Raw genomic sequence first — 20,736 nt, forward strand, 5'->3', positions numbered from 1 at the left:
ATTCAAGGAATACTTTGGAAGCAGAATCAACAGAGTTTGCGACAGGGTTCAGTTGGAGGTGATGCTAAGATTTGTAAAAACAAATCAGAGATGACAGCAAGTTTCCTGGGTGGGATAAATGGGTGATCAGTGAGGAAAATAGAGGGAGAAGCTTGTTTTCTTAAGTCCTATTCTGGACATGTTAAGTGAAGGGAATTCTGAAAGAGCACCCAAGGGAAAAACAACATCCAAATTAGATACGGAAGACCAGACTGCAAGTCACATCTGGGCCAGAAGTCTAGGACTGGGAACTATCACAATAAAGATGACATCTGGCCCATGAACTGGTAATACAGAAAATTTGGAGAGAGCAATAGGAACTCAGAGACAAGGCCTGAGAAGTCTTAATATCTAAAAGAGGGCAGAATGTGATAAACAGCCAGAGTACAGAAAATCAAGAGAGAAAACAATATATGGTAACTGCTTGTCTCCAAGCCTGTCTCCCTGAATAAGTGAACTCCTCGAAGACAGAGCTATGGCCTGCCTTCCACTGTATCCACAGTACCTACGTACAATCCAATTCCATCTGTGTGGATCCACTGGAACTTCTTCAACCATCCACCCAATGGACATTAAGGTTGTGTCTACTTTTGAGATTTCAATCAATGTAACTATAAGCATCTCTGATACCTTCGAAGTAAGCAAGCAAGCAATGAAAGCAAGTTTACTTCTTTAAACAAGCATGCAAAAGTAAAAAGGAAGATGAGCACTGGGTTTAAATCCTATGTGTGATCTCGGACAAGCTGCAGTGTTTTCCTAACACACAGGGTTCATAGATACTTGCCATGGATTTGTCCGTGACCAGAGCATTCCAAATACTTGTCATGGCCTGTCGGATGCCAAGGTTGGGATCAAACTGGTAACGATAAAGACGAGGAACTAACTGAGGCAGGAAAGGAGCCAGCTGTTCTCCAGCTTTTGTGGCAATGACATTAAAACCAAAAGCAGCACCCTAAAAATAATAAGATTAAGTGACTCAGACACATGTGTTGTAGTAAAATACTAACACATTAAATATATGAAAATTACAAAGTTCTCCTTCCCAATCTTGTCCCTAAACAGAGTCTGATTTATTGGGTGTCTCCATGTCCCACTCAGGAGCTGTGGTTGAATTGCAATTTGGCTCTCTCTAATCAGGCACAGACTTTTACAAAAGGCATTGCACAGCAACTGCACTGTTTGCCAACGTGGCATGTCTGGTTGGGAAGGAAGTAAAGATTAAACACTGTCCAGCATTAGCAACTTACCTTCCTAGAGTTCCACATTGCATGATGGTTGGCTAAATTCATAAATTTGTATACCAGATCTGGCTGACTAAGATCACTTGCCAGAGAACAAAGCTCCTTGTAAGTAGAAAGGCCCTGGCTTAAAAACAAACAAAAACAAGTATGCAATCATTTATATCTCTCCAGCATAATAATAAGTATATCATCAAAAGGACTAGGGTACCGTTTTCATTTTCAGAGGTTACGTGCACTTGCCAGAGGCTGTGAGAGAAAGGACCCACTCAGTGGGGCCTGGTCATGCACAACCCTTTTTCCTCTATTTTCATATCCTGCCAGAATCCTAGGCACACATATACATATGCACTCAGTATGTTTTTCAAGCCATGAGGCCAGGATTTGAACTATGGTTGGCCATATGGGTTGCAGCTCTCCTATGCAGAGTGATGAAGCACTGCACGATGGGGTCAGTCCATTAGGACATTTTAAGATTACATTTTCAGGGCCAGCAAGTGGCGTAGTGGTTAAAGGTGCTGGATTCCCACACGACTAATCAGAGTATGAGTCCCAGACCTGGCAGCTTGCTTTCTCACTTTCTCTTTCTCTCTTTTTGTCTCTGTCTGGTCAAATTTTAAAAAATAGTAACGACAAATAAAATAAAATAAATTAATAATTCTTTTTTTAAAAAGGTTACATTTTCACTCAATTTCTAACAATGAGTTATCTCATTACCATGGAGACAGAAAAACCAAGTTGAAAAGAACACAAAAAGTTCCCTAATTCAATTACCAACAATTCTTAAGTTCCTCTACACTGCTGTTGATAAATGATCTAAATGTACCCACGACTGCCATGGAAGTAGAGCTTTCACCACCTGAGGCGTCTCAATAATACTCCATTGTTTTGTGTACAAGTTTCTCTCACAATCATAAGAGAGTCATTTGAAGACAGTGCATCTTCCCTAAGTCTTTTCTAAACTAGGCCACCCTAATTCTCATCATTTTGAGTCCTGTTAACTCCTCTGAACAAGTACTATTTGTTCAAACATCTGATCATTTTGTAAAAAAGTCAGCACTTTTTTAAAACTCAGGAGGAGTCTACAAAGAGTGAAAGTAACTTTTCATGTGGAAACAGTGAGCCATGGGAGTCTGCCAAGGACAAAACAAGCTGCAGTTCTCTCCTGTTGCAGAGAGCACCAAATGAAGCCAGGCTATGCAAGACACCACGGCAAGGTCTAGCAAGATGCACAGATTCACCCATGATTCTTAAAGGAAAAGGAACGTTACAACCACAACAGAATAATGATAAGATAGAGACAGTAAAGCCCAGGGAAATAATTTGAAATGCTAAATTGGTGGCCTCTGAGATACAGAGCTGCCCCCATGGAAGAGCTAGGGGCAGTGAATGTCTAGGACTCAGCTGTCTGGGAGCTGATAGCACTCAGTCTACTCAATCTCCCAGAACTGCACTCAGAGGCCCTGGTCATGGACTCCCATGAAGCAGCCCACCACCAATGGCCAGTTGCAGGGCAATTCTGAAGAGCCAACCCATCCCAGCTCAAAGCTCCTCAAGAGGTCAGCACTACTAAAGTGAGGGCAACAGTTCCGGCCCTGCATCAGTCATCAGCCTACCCCTCTCCCTCACCCTCCACCCTGTCCCAGGGCAATCTCCAGTAAACTTCCAGCATATAATCTCCATCTTAGAGTCTGCTTGCCAGGAAACCCAATCTAAGACAGTGGGCGTTTTCTACAGACATTTCTATTCCATCAACACACATTTCCTAGGAGGACAGAAATCAACCTCTGCTCTATCTACCAGAGTAAGAAAAACTACTTAAAGATGTCTACAGTGGGCCAGCAGGTGGCATGGTGGTTGGGATACTGGACTCCCACATGGCTCACCCCAGTTCTAGTTCCAGACCTGGCGGCCTGCTTTCTTACTGCGTGCCCCCACATACACACATACCCTGTCTCTCTCTGGTGAGCACATGTGCCCTATAGCAAATTTAAAAATAGTAATAATGGGGCCGGCAGGTGGCGTGGAGGTTAAGGGCACAGGACTCCCACATGGCTGACCGCAATTAGAGTCCCAGACCTGGCATCTTGATCTTTCAATTTCACTTTCTCTCTTTCTCACTCTGTCCCTCTCTGGTCAAATTAAAATAGAGAAATAAAGTTAAATAAAATAATTCTTAAAAAAATAGCAATAGTGATAAATAAAATTAAATAATTATTTTTTGTCATAAAACCAATATTTAATTGAAGCTATAAAAAAAGAGGCCGCATAATTGTTAAAATAATTAGGGAAGAATATTTAAAATGTTTCAAAAGATATAGGAGCAGGACACGTTACAAAAAGTTGTGTGGGAAATAAATTTCCTAAACTATGAAAAGAAATGTAACATTACACAATTTCTTATAAAATACAAAGACAGAAATATAAAAGGACTATGTATGCTCTACGTTTGAACACTATTAATAACAACCAAATATTCAGGCTTAAGTTTATAGCTTCTGGGTAAGAGAGTCAGGTTATACACATCTTCCAAATCAGTGGGCAATATTTTCCAATTAACCATGAGTGGTATCATCTTCGACAAAGTCTTTGGCCATTTCTGCTATGATCACATCAATATGACTAACCTAATTTCTGAACTTTACACCATAGAATTTGTCAGCTGACTCAAGCAGTTCAGGCCTAAACGCAGTTGTAATAAATTAAGTATGTACAGCAAGTCCATAATCATATCTGACACAGCCTTTCTGTGCTGAGCATCCAGAGCCTGGTCAATTTCATCAAAGGAAAAAGGAGCTGGGTCACATTTCTGTATGACAAAAATCAAAGCAAGGGCTGCCCAGGATTTCTGTCCACCTGAAAGCTACTGCATTTCTCTCATTTTGCCTTGTTTTCCTGAAAATGATACCCTGATTCCAACTCCAACGAACTAAATAAATAATTCTTTAAAAAAAAAAAAAAAAACAGTCTACAGTAAGTGATAAATGGATTTGGTATTCTTACCCATCTGGTGTTTTGCCAAGGCTTCCCCCTTGAAATACCACTGTCTCTCCAGAAACTTCATGTTTAACTCTAAACCAAAACAATAAGAATTTTAATTGGTCTCCAACTTTTTATAAAAGCATTCAACTAATGGATACATTTCATTTGCAAACGGGTGAAAATGAACTCCTTTGTCAAGTATCTACTGTGTACAAGATATAAAAATCCCTTTCTACCAGGTTGGGGATTTGATCAAATGAAATCTAGATTGAACAAATTAATAGATGTAAAAGACATCTCATGTACAGTATACTGAATTTGATGTGGTCACACATTAAAAACTACCCTACAAGGAAGGCAACATAATGCAACGACCAACCACGAGGATGACTTTCCCTCACGTACTCTGCTATGAATAACACAAAGCAAGCATCTTCTCTGCTTATTCATTTTCACCTATCCAACAGCAATTTTGGTGCTTTTTAATCCAATGCTTGTCCTGGGACCACTCAACTTTCAAAGCCTGATCTACCGGTATGTTTGTGAAGTAAACAGTACACTGGGATCATTAAATTGCCACCCACAATGTTATAATAACTGACTTGCAACTTAGAAAAGCCTTGAGTAGGACAATGGAAAGTTAAATTTTTCCTCTTTCAGAGCATATTCTCAATATGTGCATATACTTGCCCTATGCCTTTAAAGCTGAAGTTTTCAAGTTCATCATACCTTTTACCAGTCATAAGTGTTTCTACAAGCGTAGACACCAATTCCTGTTGGTCTTGTTCATTGCCCAGTTCGTAAACCAACCCAAGGCCTTTTGAGGCAACGTCTTGGCTAAGTTCTACAAAGAAATTAGGCAAAATTATATTATCTTAAGAAAAATGTGTCTACTGGCTATCAAATTTTAAAAATTGAAAAGTTATATTTACATTACCCTGAAGTGTACCAAAGTCAAAGTACAAAAACAGAATCGATCTGCCTGTTTTGTTTAAAACGTACTAAATCATCTCAGTGGATATGGCACCATCCAAGTCACGGTCGATGAGAACTACATTCAGGGAAGACTCCACTTATGAACCGAAACAACAGTGATGGAATAAACAATACCACTATATGGTTCATGGTGACAGAATACCAAGACTAAGTCATACATCAGAGAAAACAGCCTCTCATGATTTCAATACTTCCATGCCAATTTTTTTTTAAATGAAAAGATAACACAAGATTGGGAACCAGCAGCTAGCGTAATGGCTATGTCGCTGGACTCCCACGTAGTTGACCGCGGTTCGCGTCCCGGATCCGGTAGCTTAAAACTCACGCCGGGCACGTGTGCGTGCGTGCCCAAGATCCCAAGAGGAGAATGGAGGAGAAGGGATTGTGGCGTGACCATCCCCCCTAGGGGGTGATTTCTTGCTTTCAGTCTCTATGTCTCTCTCTGTCTGTCTGGCGAGCGCACGTGCCCTATAGCGAAAAACCTCTCCAAAAAAAAAAAAAAAATTAAAAAATAAAAGTTAACACAAGATTATATGTTTAAAACAATTTATAAAACAAAGCCATTATTTGAATGCCTAACATATATAACATTCACTCCCTCCTACCTTAAATCAGAGAAAAAAAGTAAACAGCAGTAAAAGAAAGTGATTACTTAGCACAGGTACAATGTTAACAAAGGCCTCAGCTCTGTTTTAAAGGCAAAACTGAAAAAGAGATTCTAATTTATAAATAAATGAGGAAGAATTTGAGGAATTTTGGAGTTCCCTGCCATTAATATGATGCTTGGGGCTGGCAGGTGGTGCGGTGGTTCAGGCACTGGACTCCTACATGGCCGTGGTTTGAGTCTTGGACCTGGTGGCTTGCTTTCTCACTTTCACTTTCTCTCTCTGGTCAAATTAAGAAATAGTAACAAAGATATAAATGATTTTTTTTTTAAAGAGAAATTTTTGCTATAGGGTATGTACACTTACCAGAGAGACAGAGACAGAAAGCAAGAAATCACCGCCCCCAAGGAGGATGGCTATGCCACAATACTCTCTCCTCCATTCTCTTCTTAGGAATTTGGGCGCACACGCACATGTGCCCAGAATGAGTTTTAGCTGCCAGGTCTGGGATTTGAACCAACCACAGTCAACTACATGGGAGTACGGAAACGCAACCAACATGCCACCTGCTAGTCCCAATAAATAATAAAAAAAAAAAAACATGTTTACTCTTTTAAATAAAATATAAGACACGTGCTCTCACCAGAAAGAAAAGGGATAGTGGAAGAAGCACCCTCCAGGAGGGATGCCCACACCACAGATGCCTCCTCTCGGGATTTTAGGCACACATGCACACACGCCCAGGGTGCTCTTCAAGCTATTGGGTCTGGGTTTGTTTTTTTTGTTGTTGTTGTTTTTTTTTTTTTTTTGGAGAAGTTTTTACTATAGGGCGCATGCGCTCACCAGACAGACAGACAGAGAGAGACAGAGAGACGGAAAGCGAGAAATCACCCCCCAGGGGGGATGGTCACGCCGCAATCCCTTTTCCTCCATTCTCCTCTCGGGATCCTGGGCACGCACGCACATGCGCCCGGCGTGAGTTTTAAGCCACCGGGTCCGGGATGTAAACTATGGTCGACTACGTGGGAGTCCAGCAACATAGCCATTACCTAACTGCTGGTTCCCATTGGGTCTGGGTTTTGAACCACACAGTCAGCCATGTGGAATCCAGGTGCCTTAAACTACCATGCCACAATTATTAATGTTAGTAAATAAAGTTTAATTTTATTTTAATCACAGGTTAAAGAGTTGGGGTTCTTTTGAATGTCAGAAGACACATGCGCTCACCAGAAAGGAAGAGGGAGAAAGCACCCACAATGGAGCATGGTCACACCACAATCCCTTCTCCTCCACTTCTTCATCCTGTCGGGATTTGGGGCATGAACCCATACAAGCCTGGTGTGTTTTCTAAGCCAACGGTCAAACCACATTTGGCCACGTGGCTTCCTTAGCCACTAGGCTATGGAGCCAGATGGGGTTTTCTTTTCTTTTCCTTTCTTTTTTCTTTTTAATGTTCACTAATCCAGACTTCAGAATTTAAAATATAAGTTTAACAAGGTATAGAAATCAAATATTTACCAATAACCTACCATCATTTTCGGACAGAACTGAAACAAATGCACTCTGAATTTCCTTAAGATGAGACTGAAAAAAGAGGAAAGGGCATCAGAACACTGAAACTTTACCACTGTGGGAAAGTAAAAGCCTTGTTTTCAGAGTGCAAAGACTTGTACAGTTTTATGACCCTCGGAATCACAAACCCCCGCTGTGCTCTCGGCGTTCCAAGTGGCCCAAACTAGCTGAGGTTGTACCACTTTCTGGTAACCCAATGCATGCAGTCTGACCTTTGCCCAATCTGAGCAGCCTCGTCCTTAACAGTTCTTCTAACTTTTTGCATTCAAGTTTAGAATTGGCTTCCAGGCAAAAGGTAACAGGCAACCATCCTTCATTTCTTCATGTACAGTTTATCTCAAAACATGTGCTATTGGTTACAGGCCTTCACCTGTACGTGCTTTCCTTCCTGCCATTCACCTACAAGTACTGTGGTTTCCAGAGCGCTCACACACGCAGGATGGCTTACCTTCACCTCTTTATGGGTACTTAGCTTCCTCACAAGGGAGAGGAGCCAGATGCAGGCTGCTTGCCTCACATGTGGGTTGGGGCTGACGATATGTTTATTTAATATTACATCTAACACCCATGGGACTACATCATTCACTTTGGCTCCTGGGAAAAAGCAAAGAAAGATAAGAAACAATTAAGTAATTCAATAACACTTACTGAGAAAATTCAATTTAAAGCAACATTCACTCATAAATACAATAATCCGATAACATATTGAAATCTAAATGACTAGTGATTAAGGAAGTTGCCAAAGGAATCAATAATAACTCATATCAGAACCTAAGGTGCTAAATAACCTTTCAAAGGTGCTCAGATAACTTCAATTTCCCTAGAATGAAAAAGTATCACCATTCTCTCTAGTTTCAGCAATTTTTCTCAACCAGATTTTTCTCCTCTTCCATCTAAAAACTAACGAATAATCAAACACACACACACAAACCTCTTTGGACTTCACTTTCCTCCTCCACTTACTATTATCATTTTTCTCCTTTCCTCTACGGCTTCAGGGTTTCTCGACCTAGCACTACTGGCACTGTGGACTGGACACCCCTCTGCTGTGGAGCGCCATCCAGTACACTGTCAAGTCGTAACATGCCTGCCCTCCACTCACTGGAAAATGGGAGCAAGCACCTACCCTCCACAGTGTACAGACATTACCAAATGTCCCCTGAGGGGCAAAAAAAACTCACTTCTTCAGTCAAGGACAGTGTTTTATATAATAGAACCCCTTTAAGATAGTTGCCAATAGGGACCAGCAGTTAGCATAATGGCTATATCGCTGAACTCCCATGTAGTCGACCATGGTTCAAGTCCCAGACCCGGAGGCTTAAACTCACGCCAGGCACATGTGCATGTGTGCCTAAGATCCTGAGAGGAGAAGGGATTACAGCGTGGTCATCTACCCCGGGGAGTGATTTCTCTCTCTCTCTCTCTCTCTGTCTCTGTCTTTCTGGCAAGTGCAAGTCGCGGTTGCCAAAAAACAAAAAAAAAAAAAAAAAAAAAAAAAAAAAAAAAAACACTCTCAAAAGGAAAAGATAGTTGCCTATAGTCATGGTTAAATTTTTCTGTCCTCTTAATATCTCTCAAACCCACTCCAAATCAGTCTTTTATCTTTTCTCCACAAGAATTATTCATAAAAATCAACACGTATACTCTTACTGCTCAGTCCAATGACAACTTCTCAGTTTTCACTTAACTGACCTATCAGCAATATACAACATAGTTGATTTCCCCCGAACCCCACTCCGTGCCCCTTATTGGCATCCCATTGATGACATTATCTAGTTTCTCAGAGACAGGATCCATTCCTTTACTTTCCCATAACCATGACTCTCATCACCCTCAGTTCTGCATATGGATAACCACAAATACCAAATTAACAAGCCTTTATCAGATTCCCACAGTGTACCAGGTGTTACGTGCTACAGGTACTAAGATGGCTAAGCCACAGACCCTAACTGGCTTCTCAACTGCTGTTCTTTGTGTTCACAGTAAGGTTAGTACGTTGTAACAAATAACGTGATCCAAAACTGAGTAGTGCTCAGCTGAGAATGACATACAGAATATGCAGGATCAAAATCAGGTCGAAGATGCATCATCGCCCACTTATATTTTATACTTTCCTTTCCTTAAACACACAGAAACAGGAGCATCTCAATATTTAATGGACAATTTGAGATTCTTATGGATGAGTAAAACGCCAAGCAAGACCTAATCTTCTAAGAAGAATATGGAGCAACATAGAGGAAGTTCAGAAGTATGAAGACTGTCAGACACTTCTCCATTAACCTTTACTAACTTAACTCACTATGTGAAAATGCACTCAGAAATGTATATCAGCTTTCACTCTGTCAAGCTTCTTATATCACCTCTCACATGCACCCTGAAAATTCCCACTTCAGGTCTGGTTGTCTTCTCGTTAACAAGGGTCACTACCCTTCTGCTTTCCATACAAAGTTTTCATTGCCTTGCCTGCACTCAAAGAGAAGTCTCAGGGAACTGACTCTAATTTAGCATCCATCAATCCACAGTTCGCCTAATCAAAATGCAAGCAAATGTGTGCTTACTTCCTTTAAATCTCTTTATGATAGCTAATGAAATAACAGGTGAACAAAATAACGCAGTGATAATGGATAACTAAATTAATATATTCATGATGGAATGCAATTTGCAATGGACTTGTCACCATGAGAACACTATCTTTTACATTCTCCAACTGAAGAGATCAAATATAAAAAACTTGGTAATGTTTTCCTTTTGTTTTAAAGATGTAAAAAACAGAGAGCCAGCCCATGGTCTGGTGGTTAAAGAAGGTAAGTTCTACATGCCAATGGTACAAGTTCAAGTCCTAGATGCAGCTTGAGAAACACACCAGGCATGTATGCATGGATGCCCAGAATCCCTAAAAAGAAGAGACCTGAAGAAAGACTGCAGTATTATCATGCCCATAGTGGGGAGTGTGTGTGTGGGGGTTAATGCTCGCTCGCTCTCGCTCTCGCTCTCTCTCTCTCTCTCTCTCTCTCCCTCGCAAGTGCATATGCCCACTGATAAAATAAAATTTTTAAATTTCTGGTTCAAAAACTGAAATATAGGGAACCAGCAGTTAGCGTTAATGGCTATGTTGCTGGACTCCCACATAGTCGACCGTGGTTCGCGTCCCGGACCCAGTGGCTTAAAACTCACGCCGGGCACGTGTGCATGCGTGCCCAAGATCCTGAGAGGAGAAAGGAGGAGAAGGGATTGCGGCGTGACCATCCCCTCTGGGGGGTGATTTCTCCCTTTCTGTCTCTATGTCTCTCTCTGTCTGTCTGGCGAGCGCACACGCCCTATAGTGAAAAACCTCTCCAAAAAAAAAAATGAAATATATTTTCAATTCCAATTTCAAATCAAAACACAATGTATTCAAAATTACAATATCTAGGGAACCAGCAGTTAGCGTAATGGCTATGTCGCTGGACTCCCACGTAATCGACCGCGGTTTGCGTCCCGGACCCGGTGGCTTAAAACTCACGCCGGGCGCATGTGCGTGCGTGCCCAAGATCCCGAGAGGAGAATGGAGGAGAAGGGATTGCGGCGTGACCATCCTCCCTGGGGGGTGATTTCTCGCTTTCTGTCTCTAATGTCTCTCTCTGTCTGTCTGGCGAGCGCACGCGCCCTATCGTGAAAATCTCTCAAAAAAAAAAAAAAATTACAATATCTATAACATAGTCAGAAACTGTGAGCTCTGGGCCAGCCCAGGTGGCATGGTGGTTAAACTGGCTGAATCCTCTATGGTTAACTACACAATTTAAGTCCTGGACCCAGCAGCTTGAAAAACAGACTGGGTACGTGTGTATGTGTGCCCCAAATCATGAGAGGAAAACGGAAAAGGGGTGGCAGTATAGTCATCCTCCCGGGGTGGAGGGAGTTTTCTCATTTTCTCCTCTCTCTCTCTCTCCCTCTCTCTCTCCCCCCCTCCATCTCTCTCTCTCTCTACAGCAAGCACATGCACTCTGTAGCAAATTTAAAAAATGAAATAAAGAAAAGAAATTGCAATCTTCATGAAAAGACTATAAGCCTTGGGGCCGGCAGGTAGTATAGTGGTTAAGGCACTGGACTCCCAGATGGCTGACCATGGCTCGAGTCCTGGACCTGGTGGATTTCTTTCTATCTCTGTCTGTGGTCAAATTGAAGAAGATAAAGAATAAGTACGATTAAATGAATAATTCTTAAAAAAAAATTTTTTAAAAAAGAAAGAAAAGACCATATACTTTAAGGTAATCTAGTTAACTCCCCTGCTCCCTAGTCAAAGAACTAAAAAAAGAAGTCCCCATTAATTTCATGTTCATTCTTCTTTAATCACCTGTATTTGACGATAGGTAAAAGAGACATAAATATTTCAAAAAAGTTAATATGGAATATGTGTGTGTGTGTGTGTGTACGTGTATTTCTAATTTTTGTTCTTTTTGCTTCAAATGTGATAAAGAGAACAGAACAGGGTTATTTGGTAATTCTAAATTGAATGTTTGGTACCAGCGGGAGGAGTATATTCTTCTTCCGTCACCAGCCAGGCATCTCGGGCAGCCACAGACCTAGTTCCTATCGCAGCACTGGTAATGGCTTCACCAATCGTGAACTGAAGTTCTATCTGCTTGGCCTGCAAAGAAGGAAGCAACAGTCAAGAATGAGAAAGAATAATTCCCCAAAACATCCTTTTCTACAAAAAGGCTGCTGAATATCTTACTTCTCTGCATGTTTTTATTTTCACTCTTAAAGAGCTTGGCTTAAAGTGGTCCAAAAGGAGGGTAGTGAGGGAATGGAGAAGGTTAAGAATGACCTGAAGATCTTTTTCCACGTCTGCCCTCCTCACTCTCAGTAGGAAACACTAAGCAGTGATTTTTTTTTTAAAGCTTTAGAAGATGATATGGTTCCCCTGAAAGGGCACCCATCAACTGTGAGGTCACACATATCTTGGGGCAAATTCCAGCCTTTTCTCTCATAAGCTGTACATATACCCTTATTTAAACTTCTGTGACTCTCAACAACTTCATTTGCAAAATGAGAATACCATCACCCACTTCGTCAGGCCATAAGGATTAAATGAAGTTAATATACATAAAGCTTCTATTACACAATATGCCCAACTGTAACCACTGTATAAAAAACAGTCATAATTTCTTAACATCTATTTACTCATACTAAATTTATTTCATTCTTGTCACTCTGAAATTACATATCTTCAAATTAGTACTCTCAAATAGTTCAAAAAAAATTACTAACAAAGCATATGTAAAATGTTAATATACGGTAAATCTGGATAAAGGGTATACAGGAGTTCCTCACATAATTCTAACTTCACTCTAAGTTCGAAATTGTTTCAAAATCAAACATTAAAAAATTTTACAGGGTACATATTAAAATGTTTTAAAAATGGATTTTAAAATGATGACATGCTTCACAAGTATGAGGCACTGACCCAATATGGAACTAGACTGCCTTAGTTCTCCCTTTTGGCATTTTTCTCTATTCACTGTGAATTCAAAGAAACCTAGTAATAGGAGAAATGGGAAAGAAATGAAGATCAGAAGCACGTGAGGAATATGGAAAGCATGACTCTACAAAGCAGAGAGAGCAGTTAGCCATTCCTTGCCAAGTCAACTAACTGCCCTAGTTTTGGCTGGGTGCCATGACCAAGTCCACATGCTTCCTAGGAGGACGAAAGGAGACTTAAGGGCGTTAGCCGTATACCTTCCCATGTCAAACCTCCCAACAATTCCAACCTGAGAAAAGGTATTTCAACAGAGGACCTATACTAGGGATCCATTTTATATGCCTATTTTTATATATGATTTCTATTGTTGATGACAAAATAGCTGATATTCAAAACAAAAACAAAATTCCATAACTACTATGTTTACGGGTAATACAGTATCTATCTAGACTTTGCTTTAAATAGTTCAGAAACAGAGATGGACACCAGATGAAGTAAGAAACAGGTCACGTAGATTCACTATATTATCATTACTCTCTCTACTTCTGTGTATATTTGAAATTTCCCACACTAAAAAGTTAAAAGAAACAAAAAAACTTTAGAACTTTAACCTACTTGACGGTGAAGATGTTCTACTTACGATATATGCTTTTTCACTCACTCTTATCTATTAATCTTTCTACCTATTTCCATGTTTCTAGCTTTTTGCATTTCTGGATATCTAAAGTCTGAAAATAATGGCATCCAAAAAAAGCTAAGAATACAGACAATCTCTTGGTTATTTTTAAATTTTTTTTTAATTACAAACAATAAAAAGAAGGTCAGCAGTTGGCACAGTGATTATGACACTGGATTCCCCCATGGCCAACCGTGGTTTGAGTCCTGAACCTGACAGCTTGAAAAATCAAGTCGGCACTCATGTGCCCCAAGTCCCACAGGAAAATGGAGGAGAAGGTATTGCAGCATGGCCATCCCCACTGGGGGTGATTTCTAACTTTCCCTCTCGCTGTCTCTCTCTAGCAAGTGCATGCGCCCTACGGCAAAAACCTTTAAAAAAAGAAATAGCTCTTTTTCATGATTGTGAAGAAGAAAAATGATAGGAAACAGACATCATAAGCTTCTTCCAAGTAGTTAACAATGTTAGTGACAGCTATGAGGAACCAAATATAGGCATAATCCATTTTTGAAAAAGAAAAATCACTGAATTAAGAATCCAGAAGTGAGGTCAGCAGATGGCATAGCAGTTACATTGCTGGACTCCCGCATGGCAGTCCGCGGTTCAAGTTTTGGACCCGGTGGCTTCAAACCATGCTGGGCATGTGTGCATGCGTACCCAAGATCCGGAGAAGAAAATGGAGAAGGGATTGTGGCGTGGCCATCCCCCTGGGGGATGATTTCTCACTTTCCCTCTCACTGTTTCTCTCTCTCCTTCTCTGGCAAGAGCATACTCTCTAAGGACAAAACAAACAAACAAAAGTATTTGGGGAAAAAAAAAAAAAAAGGAGGGAACAGCAGATGGAATAGATGGCATAACAGCTACATCACTGAACTTCCAAGTAGCTCACTGAGGTCGAGTCCTGGACCTGGAGACTTAAAACTCCGATCAGACACATACACATGCATCCCCAAAATCCAGAGGGGTGAATGGAAACGAAGGGACTGAGGGAGTGGTCATCTACCTGGGGGGTGGGGATGGGGAGGGGATGGGGGAGTTAATTTCTCGCTTTCTGTCTGTCCCTGTCTGGTGAGTACACTCACTCGATAGCAAAAAATCTTTCTTTTTTTGAGAGAGATTTTTGCTATAGGGCATGTACACTCACCAGAAAGACAGAGAAAGAATGTGAGAAATCACCCCCCAGGGGGGATGGCCACACCGCAATCCCTTTGCCTCCATTCTCCTCTCGGGATCTTGGGCACGCACGCACATGCACCCAGTGTGAGTTTAAGCCACCGGGTCCAGGACTCGAACTGCAGTCGACTACATGGGAGTCCAGCGACATAGCCATTTTGCTAACTGCTGTCCCAAAAAATCTCTCTTAAAAAGGAAAAAAGTACATTCATGCCAGGTGCATGTTCGTCTGTGTCCAGGATCCCCAGAGGAGAATGGAGGAGAAGGAATTGCAGCATAGCCATCTCCTATAGCGGGATAATTTCTCACTTCTTTCTCTTTCAGTGTCTCTGTCTCTCTCCGGCTAGCACACATACCCTAAGGTAAAAAATTCTTAAAAAGAAAAAACAAAACAAAACAAAACAAACAGAATCCAGAGGCCTAAATTCTAATATGAGCTTTGTCACTTAAATGCCTCAGTCCTTAGCTTCAACTATCCTCTCTTCACCCTCCCATCCTTCAAGGACCAGCACCAAAAATCCTGCAACTCTCCCTGACATAATCACTTACAACCTCCTTTTGTGATTTCATATATAAACATCTCTTCCATCGGTTCTTCACTCTAGCAATATTTATTGAGGTGCCATCATTACCGATCACACTGCTAAGGCACTTGGCATTATAATGAGTGAGCAAAACAGATTCTGCCTTCAGTCTAAGTGGTCATAAATGCTGTGAAGAGAGAGGATGATAGCACAAATAAGAACAGAATCTACTCTAGTTTGAAGTGACAGGGAAGGCTCTCCAAGGAGCACAGCAACAGCCCAAGAAGGAACGAAGTGTGGGGCTTCCCAAAGCTCAGAGCCAAGGAGGTCAGGGAGCTGGTACATAAACATGTGAGTGAAGGTCAAGAATCAAGACTAGGGTGGGCAGGGGTCAGGTCAGACCATGCCAAGACATGCAGCACACTGCATCGGCATTTGCCCACTTGCAGGCCCAGTACACTACACTGGCATCAAGAAGGCAGAAGCTCGGGACCAGCCGTTAGCATAATGGCTATGTTGCTGGACTCCCACATAGTTGACCGCAGTTCACGTCGCGGACCCGGTGGCTTAAAAATCCTGCCGGGCGTGTGTGTGTGCATGTCCAAGATCCCGAGAGGAGAATGGAGGAGAAGGGATTGCAGTGTGGCCATCCCCCCTGGGGGGTGATTTCTTGTTTTCTGTCTCTCTTTCTCTTTGGCACACGGGCCCTATACAAAAAACCTCCCCAAAAAAAAAAAAAAAAAAAAAAAAGAAGGCAGAAGCTCAATCAGCAGACTCAAAAGCAACTATAATACAAGTACCTGTCTCCCCTAGTACCTAACTGCACTACACTTGACTCAAAAACCATGAGAAGAGGTCGCTCCCACAGAAGTAATTTCATCAGTGTAAAGCCTAGCTAATATTCTAAATTAAGTATCTGCTAAATGAGTGTGATGTGGTGGTTAAGGCACTGCACGCCCACACGACTGACCATGGTTCAAGCGCGCTCGTACATGTGTATCGTGTGTGCATGTGTGTGTCCCAAATTCCAAGAATGAAAATAAGAGGAGAATGGAAAAGAAGGGACTGCAGCTTGACCAATGCCTCCACCCCAGGGGGAGTAGTGATTTCTTACTTTCCCTCTCTCTCTTTCTGGGGAGCACAAACACCCTATGGCAAAACTTAAAAAAAAAAAAAAAAAAAAAAAACACCTCACAAGATGCAAAAAATACAACTAAAAAAACACCTTTCATTTGAATGACTAACAATCAGATAGCATATAAATACCTCCACAGAATCCATCAGACCTTGCAAGAGGAGTTTCTGGTGAGGAAAATCTCCATCCCCGACTGAAAAATATCCCAGCGTTTGGATTGCTCGTTCTTTCATCTGGAAGAACACAGAATATTATCTTTAAAGCCCACTATGTAACAGCTTTATCCCAGAACAGCGTTTCCAAAGTGAGATGTCCTTTTCTTCAGTTTCTGACACTGCTTCCTAATGTCCAGACTTCAGAAAACCAAAATGTCTATAAAAGGTTGTGATTTAGGGGCCAGCAAGTGGCATGGTGGTTAAGGTCGCTGGACTCCCACATGGCTGACCATGGTTCGAGTCCTGGACCTGGCAGCTTGCTTTCTTGCTTTCTCTCTCTCTCTGGTCAAATTAAAATAAACAAAGTTAAATACAATAATTCTTTTTTTAAAAAAAAAAAGGTTATAATTTAAATTTGGTGTAAAATCACAAAAACCATGAAACTACTTAATTTTTTTTGTCTACCTACAACATGACAAAAAGATATCCTAATGAATTCAAAACTTAACTCAAATCTTATGGGCCAGCAGGTGGCATGGGGGTTAAGGTGGCTAGATCCCACATGACTGACAGAGCAGTTCAATTCTCAGACCTAGCAGCTTGAAAAACATGTCAGGCGCTTTTGCATGTGTGCCCAAAATCCTGAGAGGAGAATGGAGGAGAAGGAAATCCATCATGGCCATCCCTCTTGGGAGGTGCTTTCTCACTTCCTATCTCTCTCTGTGTGTCTCTATCTCTGGTGAGTGCACGTGTACTACAGCACATAAGTAAAAGAAAACAAAAACTTTGCTTAAATCTTAACAGGTAAGGGCCTGAACTGGAATCACTGGTTCAAATGATGCATACTCTAAGGTGATACACAAATCATTCTTAACTTTTCACGTGGGCTTTCTTCCCTGTACGTGTGTGGTGTTTTAGTTCCCAGCTTTTTGTAAGGTAGGCTGGGAGTCAAATCTGGGCCTCCTGGGTGGCATCAGCCTGCTAAGCAGATGCATCAGCACACAGGACCTCGGTTGGGCCAGGACTTTCTTCTTTGCCATTATTTTTTACGTTCGAAAATGTAAACTTTTTCCAGCTGCAATGCCATCTATTCTCAATACAACTTGTATTTTTTCATTTACATACTAATGAATAGAAAGAATTTTAGCAGGAAAGGAAAAAAGAAAGAGACTTGCCTTATTTGTTTCTTTACTAGATGGTATTCTATTTAGTAAGCTTTCTACAAGATGCAATTTGGTGAAGCCAGCTCCCTCACTGGGGATTGGTAGCGGACCATTTCTGCCAATTTCACCCAGGGCTGTACAAGCAGCAATTGCCAGGAGAGGTGATGTACTGTCCAAAAACGAGCCTATAAGCACATTTAGACAAAACTCAATAACATACTACTATTCTTCTGATCCAAAGCAACCGTGCTCACAAAATAAAATCAAAGTATAAAACATTTTCTGGTTGAAAATTTGTTAACATGTATTCAATAATAAAACACCATCCCAACAGGGCACAGGATAATGCTGAATGTATAAATTTTTTCCACAACAAAACCATCCCTATCATACAGAAATATATACCAAAAAAGCATAAAAAACAAACAAACAAACAAAAAGAGTACTTGCACAATTTCTAGAAATCCTGCATTTATTTAGAATTAAGTAAATTTTTTAACAAGTGCCTTTCAAGTGTAATCCTGTAAAAAGAAATTAAAATGCTACCTTGAAAGTTAAATAATTCAAAAACTGTGGCATCTAAGTCGGCATTAAACATTCATTACCTATTATTTCTGTGGCACTCTGAATGAGCTCCTCTTGCTCCGGCAGGAGGTCAGGATCTGTCTCCAGATTTTGTGGCTCTGCTGTTTTCATTTTCTTTTTAGCCAAGTATCTTCCCACTGTAAATCCCAATGCAAGCAAGGATCCATGCTGTATCTCTGGGCTCTGAATTTAATAACACAATAGCATATGTCTCTGTCTCTCTCTCACACATATGCAAGGATACAATGAAATGACTGTGCCAGTTATTACAATCCTCTGTCTGACAAAATACAAGAACAGACATTGAAGTGATCACTTGAGGCTCCCCTGGACGCCAACTGTAAGCTAATGAATCCAGCTTAAGGAACAAGAAAAACCTTGAGTTTCTAATTATGAGGATTTCTCAATCTGAGAAATCAATTCTGAGTCTAGATTCACTTTAAGACTGACATTCCCTAATACCACACCCACACCCACCCTAGCTCTGGGTGAAGTGACTTTCTTGCATGCTCGTATAGCAGCTATGCTTTCTTTCAGTGTATGGCATTTAAGTAACTACAGTATCATACTTTCCCATAATAACCCCCCCCCACTGCCAACAAAATACAACAAACAGATCCTACTTCTAACTACTAAAGCCCCCAAATACAAGGTGGCCAATAAGTCACTTGAAAGCACAATTAGTTTTTTCATAAGAACAATGGAAAGTGACAACAGATATGGGAGGAAAAGGGCACTAACAAGTAGCTGGCACCAGGCAGTACCAGAAATTCTCATGTGTTTACTCAGGTAAAATGTAAACAGTGCTTATCAGACATAGCATTTAATTCCTTAAGTGAACAGACTGGATCAATGTGTTATCTATCTCGTTTTATCTTTACAATCATAAAAGCAAGAAATTCCTAAGTTTGTTTTAGAAATGAGATCACAAAAACCAAGTTACATGCTTCTGTAAAATCCTACTATCTCCAAGAAAAAAGGATAAAACTGATTAACATACGTGATTGTCTTTTGTAGTCTTTATAAGCTGCTCTATCATTGATTTCAACTCATTTCCTGACACTGTTGATACCACCACGGAATAAAACAAAGCCGCCAGCTCACGCATCTCTTCTTTGCTGCTATTCATCAGACTCTGAGTAATACAGAAAAAAAAGAAAAATACATACATATAAATGCATGATATGTAACCAGCTTCCTGCTGCGGAGATCTACCATTAAAATTAAAAGCATAAACGATACATCATAATGTTTAATCATTGGTATCCATGAGAAAAGAACAGAATAAGCTACTACTTCAAAACAAAATGTAAACTGAATTATATACCAAAATCTTAGATCCTTTTTATCAAAGATATGAAAGTATAAAATTTAATATAAACATGATGTAAAACAGGTGAGCAAACTTTTTCTACCATGGACCAAAGAGGCTTTATGCTCGTCTTTGCACCTACTCCATTCTGCCATTACAGAGTCAAGGTAGTTGCAGACAATCACATAAGCAAATCCATATGGCTGGGTTCCAATTAAAAGTTACAGACATGGGCTGGCCCTGTGGTCTAATGGTTAAGGGAGCAAGATCCTAGATGGCTGACCATGCAGTTCAAATCCCAGACCAGCAATGTGAAAAACAAACCACACAGATATGCATGGCCCCAAATCCTGACAGGACGAAGGAATAGAAAAAAAGAGACTGCAGCATGATTGCACCCTGTTGGGAGGTGCTTTCTTACTCTCTTTTTCTGTCTCTGACGGCCACACACAATCGCTAACAAATACATTTAAAAATAAAGTTATGGATATTGTCACTTTCCCATCCCACAGAATGTTTTTCATTTTTTTTGCTTTTCTTTTTCCAATATTTAAAAAATGTAAATACCATTCTCAGCTTGCAGGTCAAACAAAAACAGGAGGAGGCAGGTCATATTTGCCCATAGGGCATAGTTTGATGAACTCTAATCAAAAAAATAAAACAGAACTCAGGGATCAGCAGTTAGCATAATGGCTATGTCACTAGACTCCCATGTAGCTGACCACAGTTCGAGTCCTGGACCTGGTGGCTTAAACTCACACCAGGCGCATGTGCGTGCGTGCCCAAGATCCCGAGAAGAGAATGGAGGAGAAGGGATTGCAACGTCGCTATCTCCCCTGGGGGGTGATTTCTTGCTTTCTGTCTCTCTCTGTCTTTCTGGCAAGTGCACGCACCCTATAGCAAAACCTCTCCAAAAAAAAGAGTTTTAAACTAGAAGTAATTTCATGAGACCAGACTTTTCCATAAAGTGTTAAATTCGTATCTCTTGGCAAATTAGTCATATTTTCAGACTTCCAGATATAATCCATTGGACCAGCAGATGGCACAATGGTTATCTCGCTGTATTCCTATGCAGTCAACCACAATTTGAGACCCAGATCCAGTGACTTCAAACTCACAC

General features: G+C 40.8%; 1 protein-coding gene across 1 annotated transcript in view; it reads right to left on the minus strand.

The window, feature by feature from the left end:
• ECPAS (Ecm29 proteasome adaptor and scaffold) overlaps positions 1-20,736 on the minus strand; it is a gene marked incomplete in the record, with an annotated part of 131,961 nt that overhangs the window by 25,854 nt on the left and 85,371 nt on the right. The window contains 11 exon segments of the mRNA XM_027769442.1: positions 824-991; positions 1,287-1,404; positions 4,281-4,349; positions 4,989-5,103; positions 7,390-7,444; positions 7,881-8,026; positions 11,936-12,059; positions 16,533-16,634; positions 17,732-17,904; positions 18,325-18,487; positions 19,305-19,439. Of these exon segments, the coding sequence (XP_027625243.1) occupies positions 824-991; positions 1,287-1,404; positions 4,281-4,349; positions 4,989-5,103; positions 7,390-7,444; positions 7,881-8,026; positions 11,936-12,059; positions 16,533-16,634; positions 17,732-17,904; positions 18,325-18,487; positions 19,305-19,439 (1,368 nt within the window).

Source organism: Tupaia chinensis, unplaced genomic scaffold (genome assembly GCF_000334495.1).
Source record: "Tupaia chinensis unplaced genomic scaffold, TupChi_1.0 Scaffold000081_1, whole genome shotgun sequence".
NCBI classification, from domain to species: domain Eukaryota; kingdom Metazoa; phylum Chordata; class Mammalia; order Scandentia; family Tupaiidae; genus Tupaia; species Tupaia belangeri.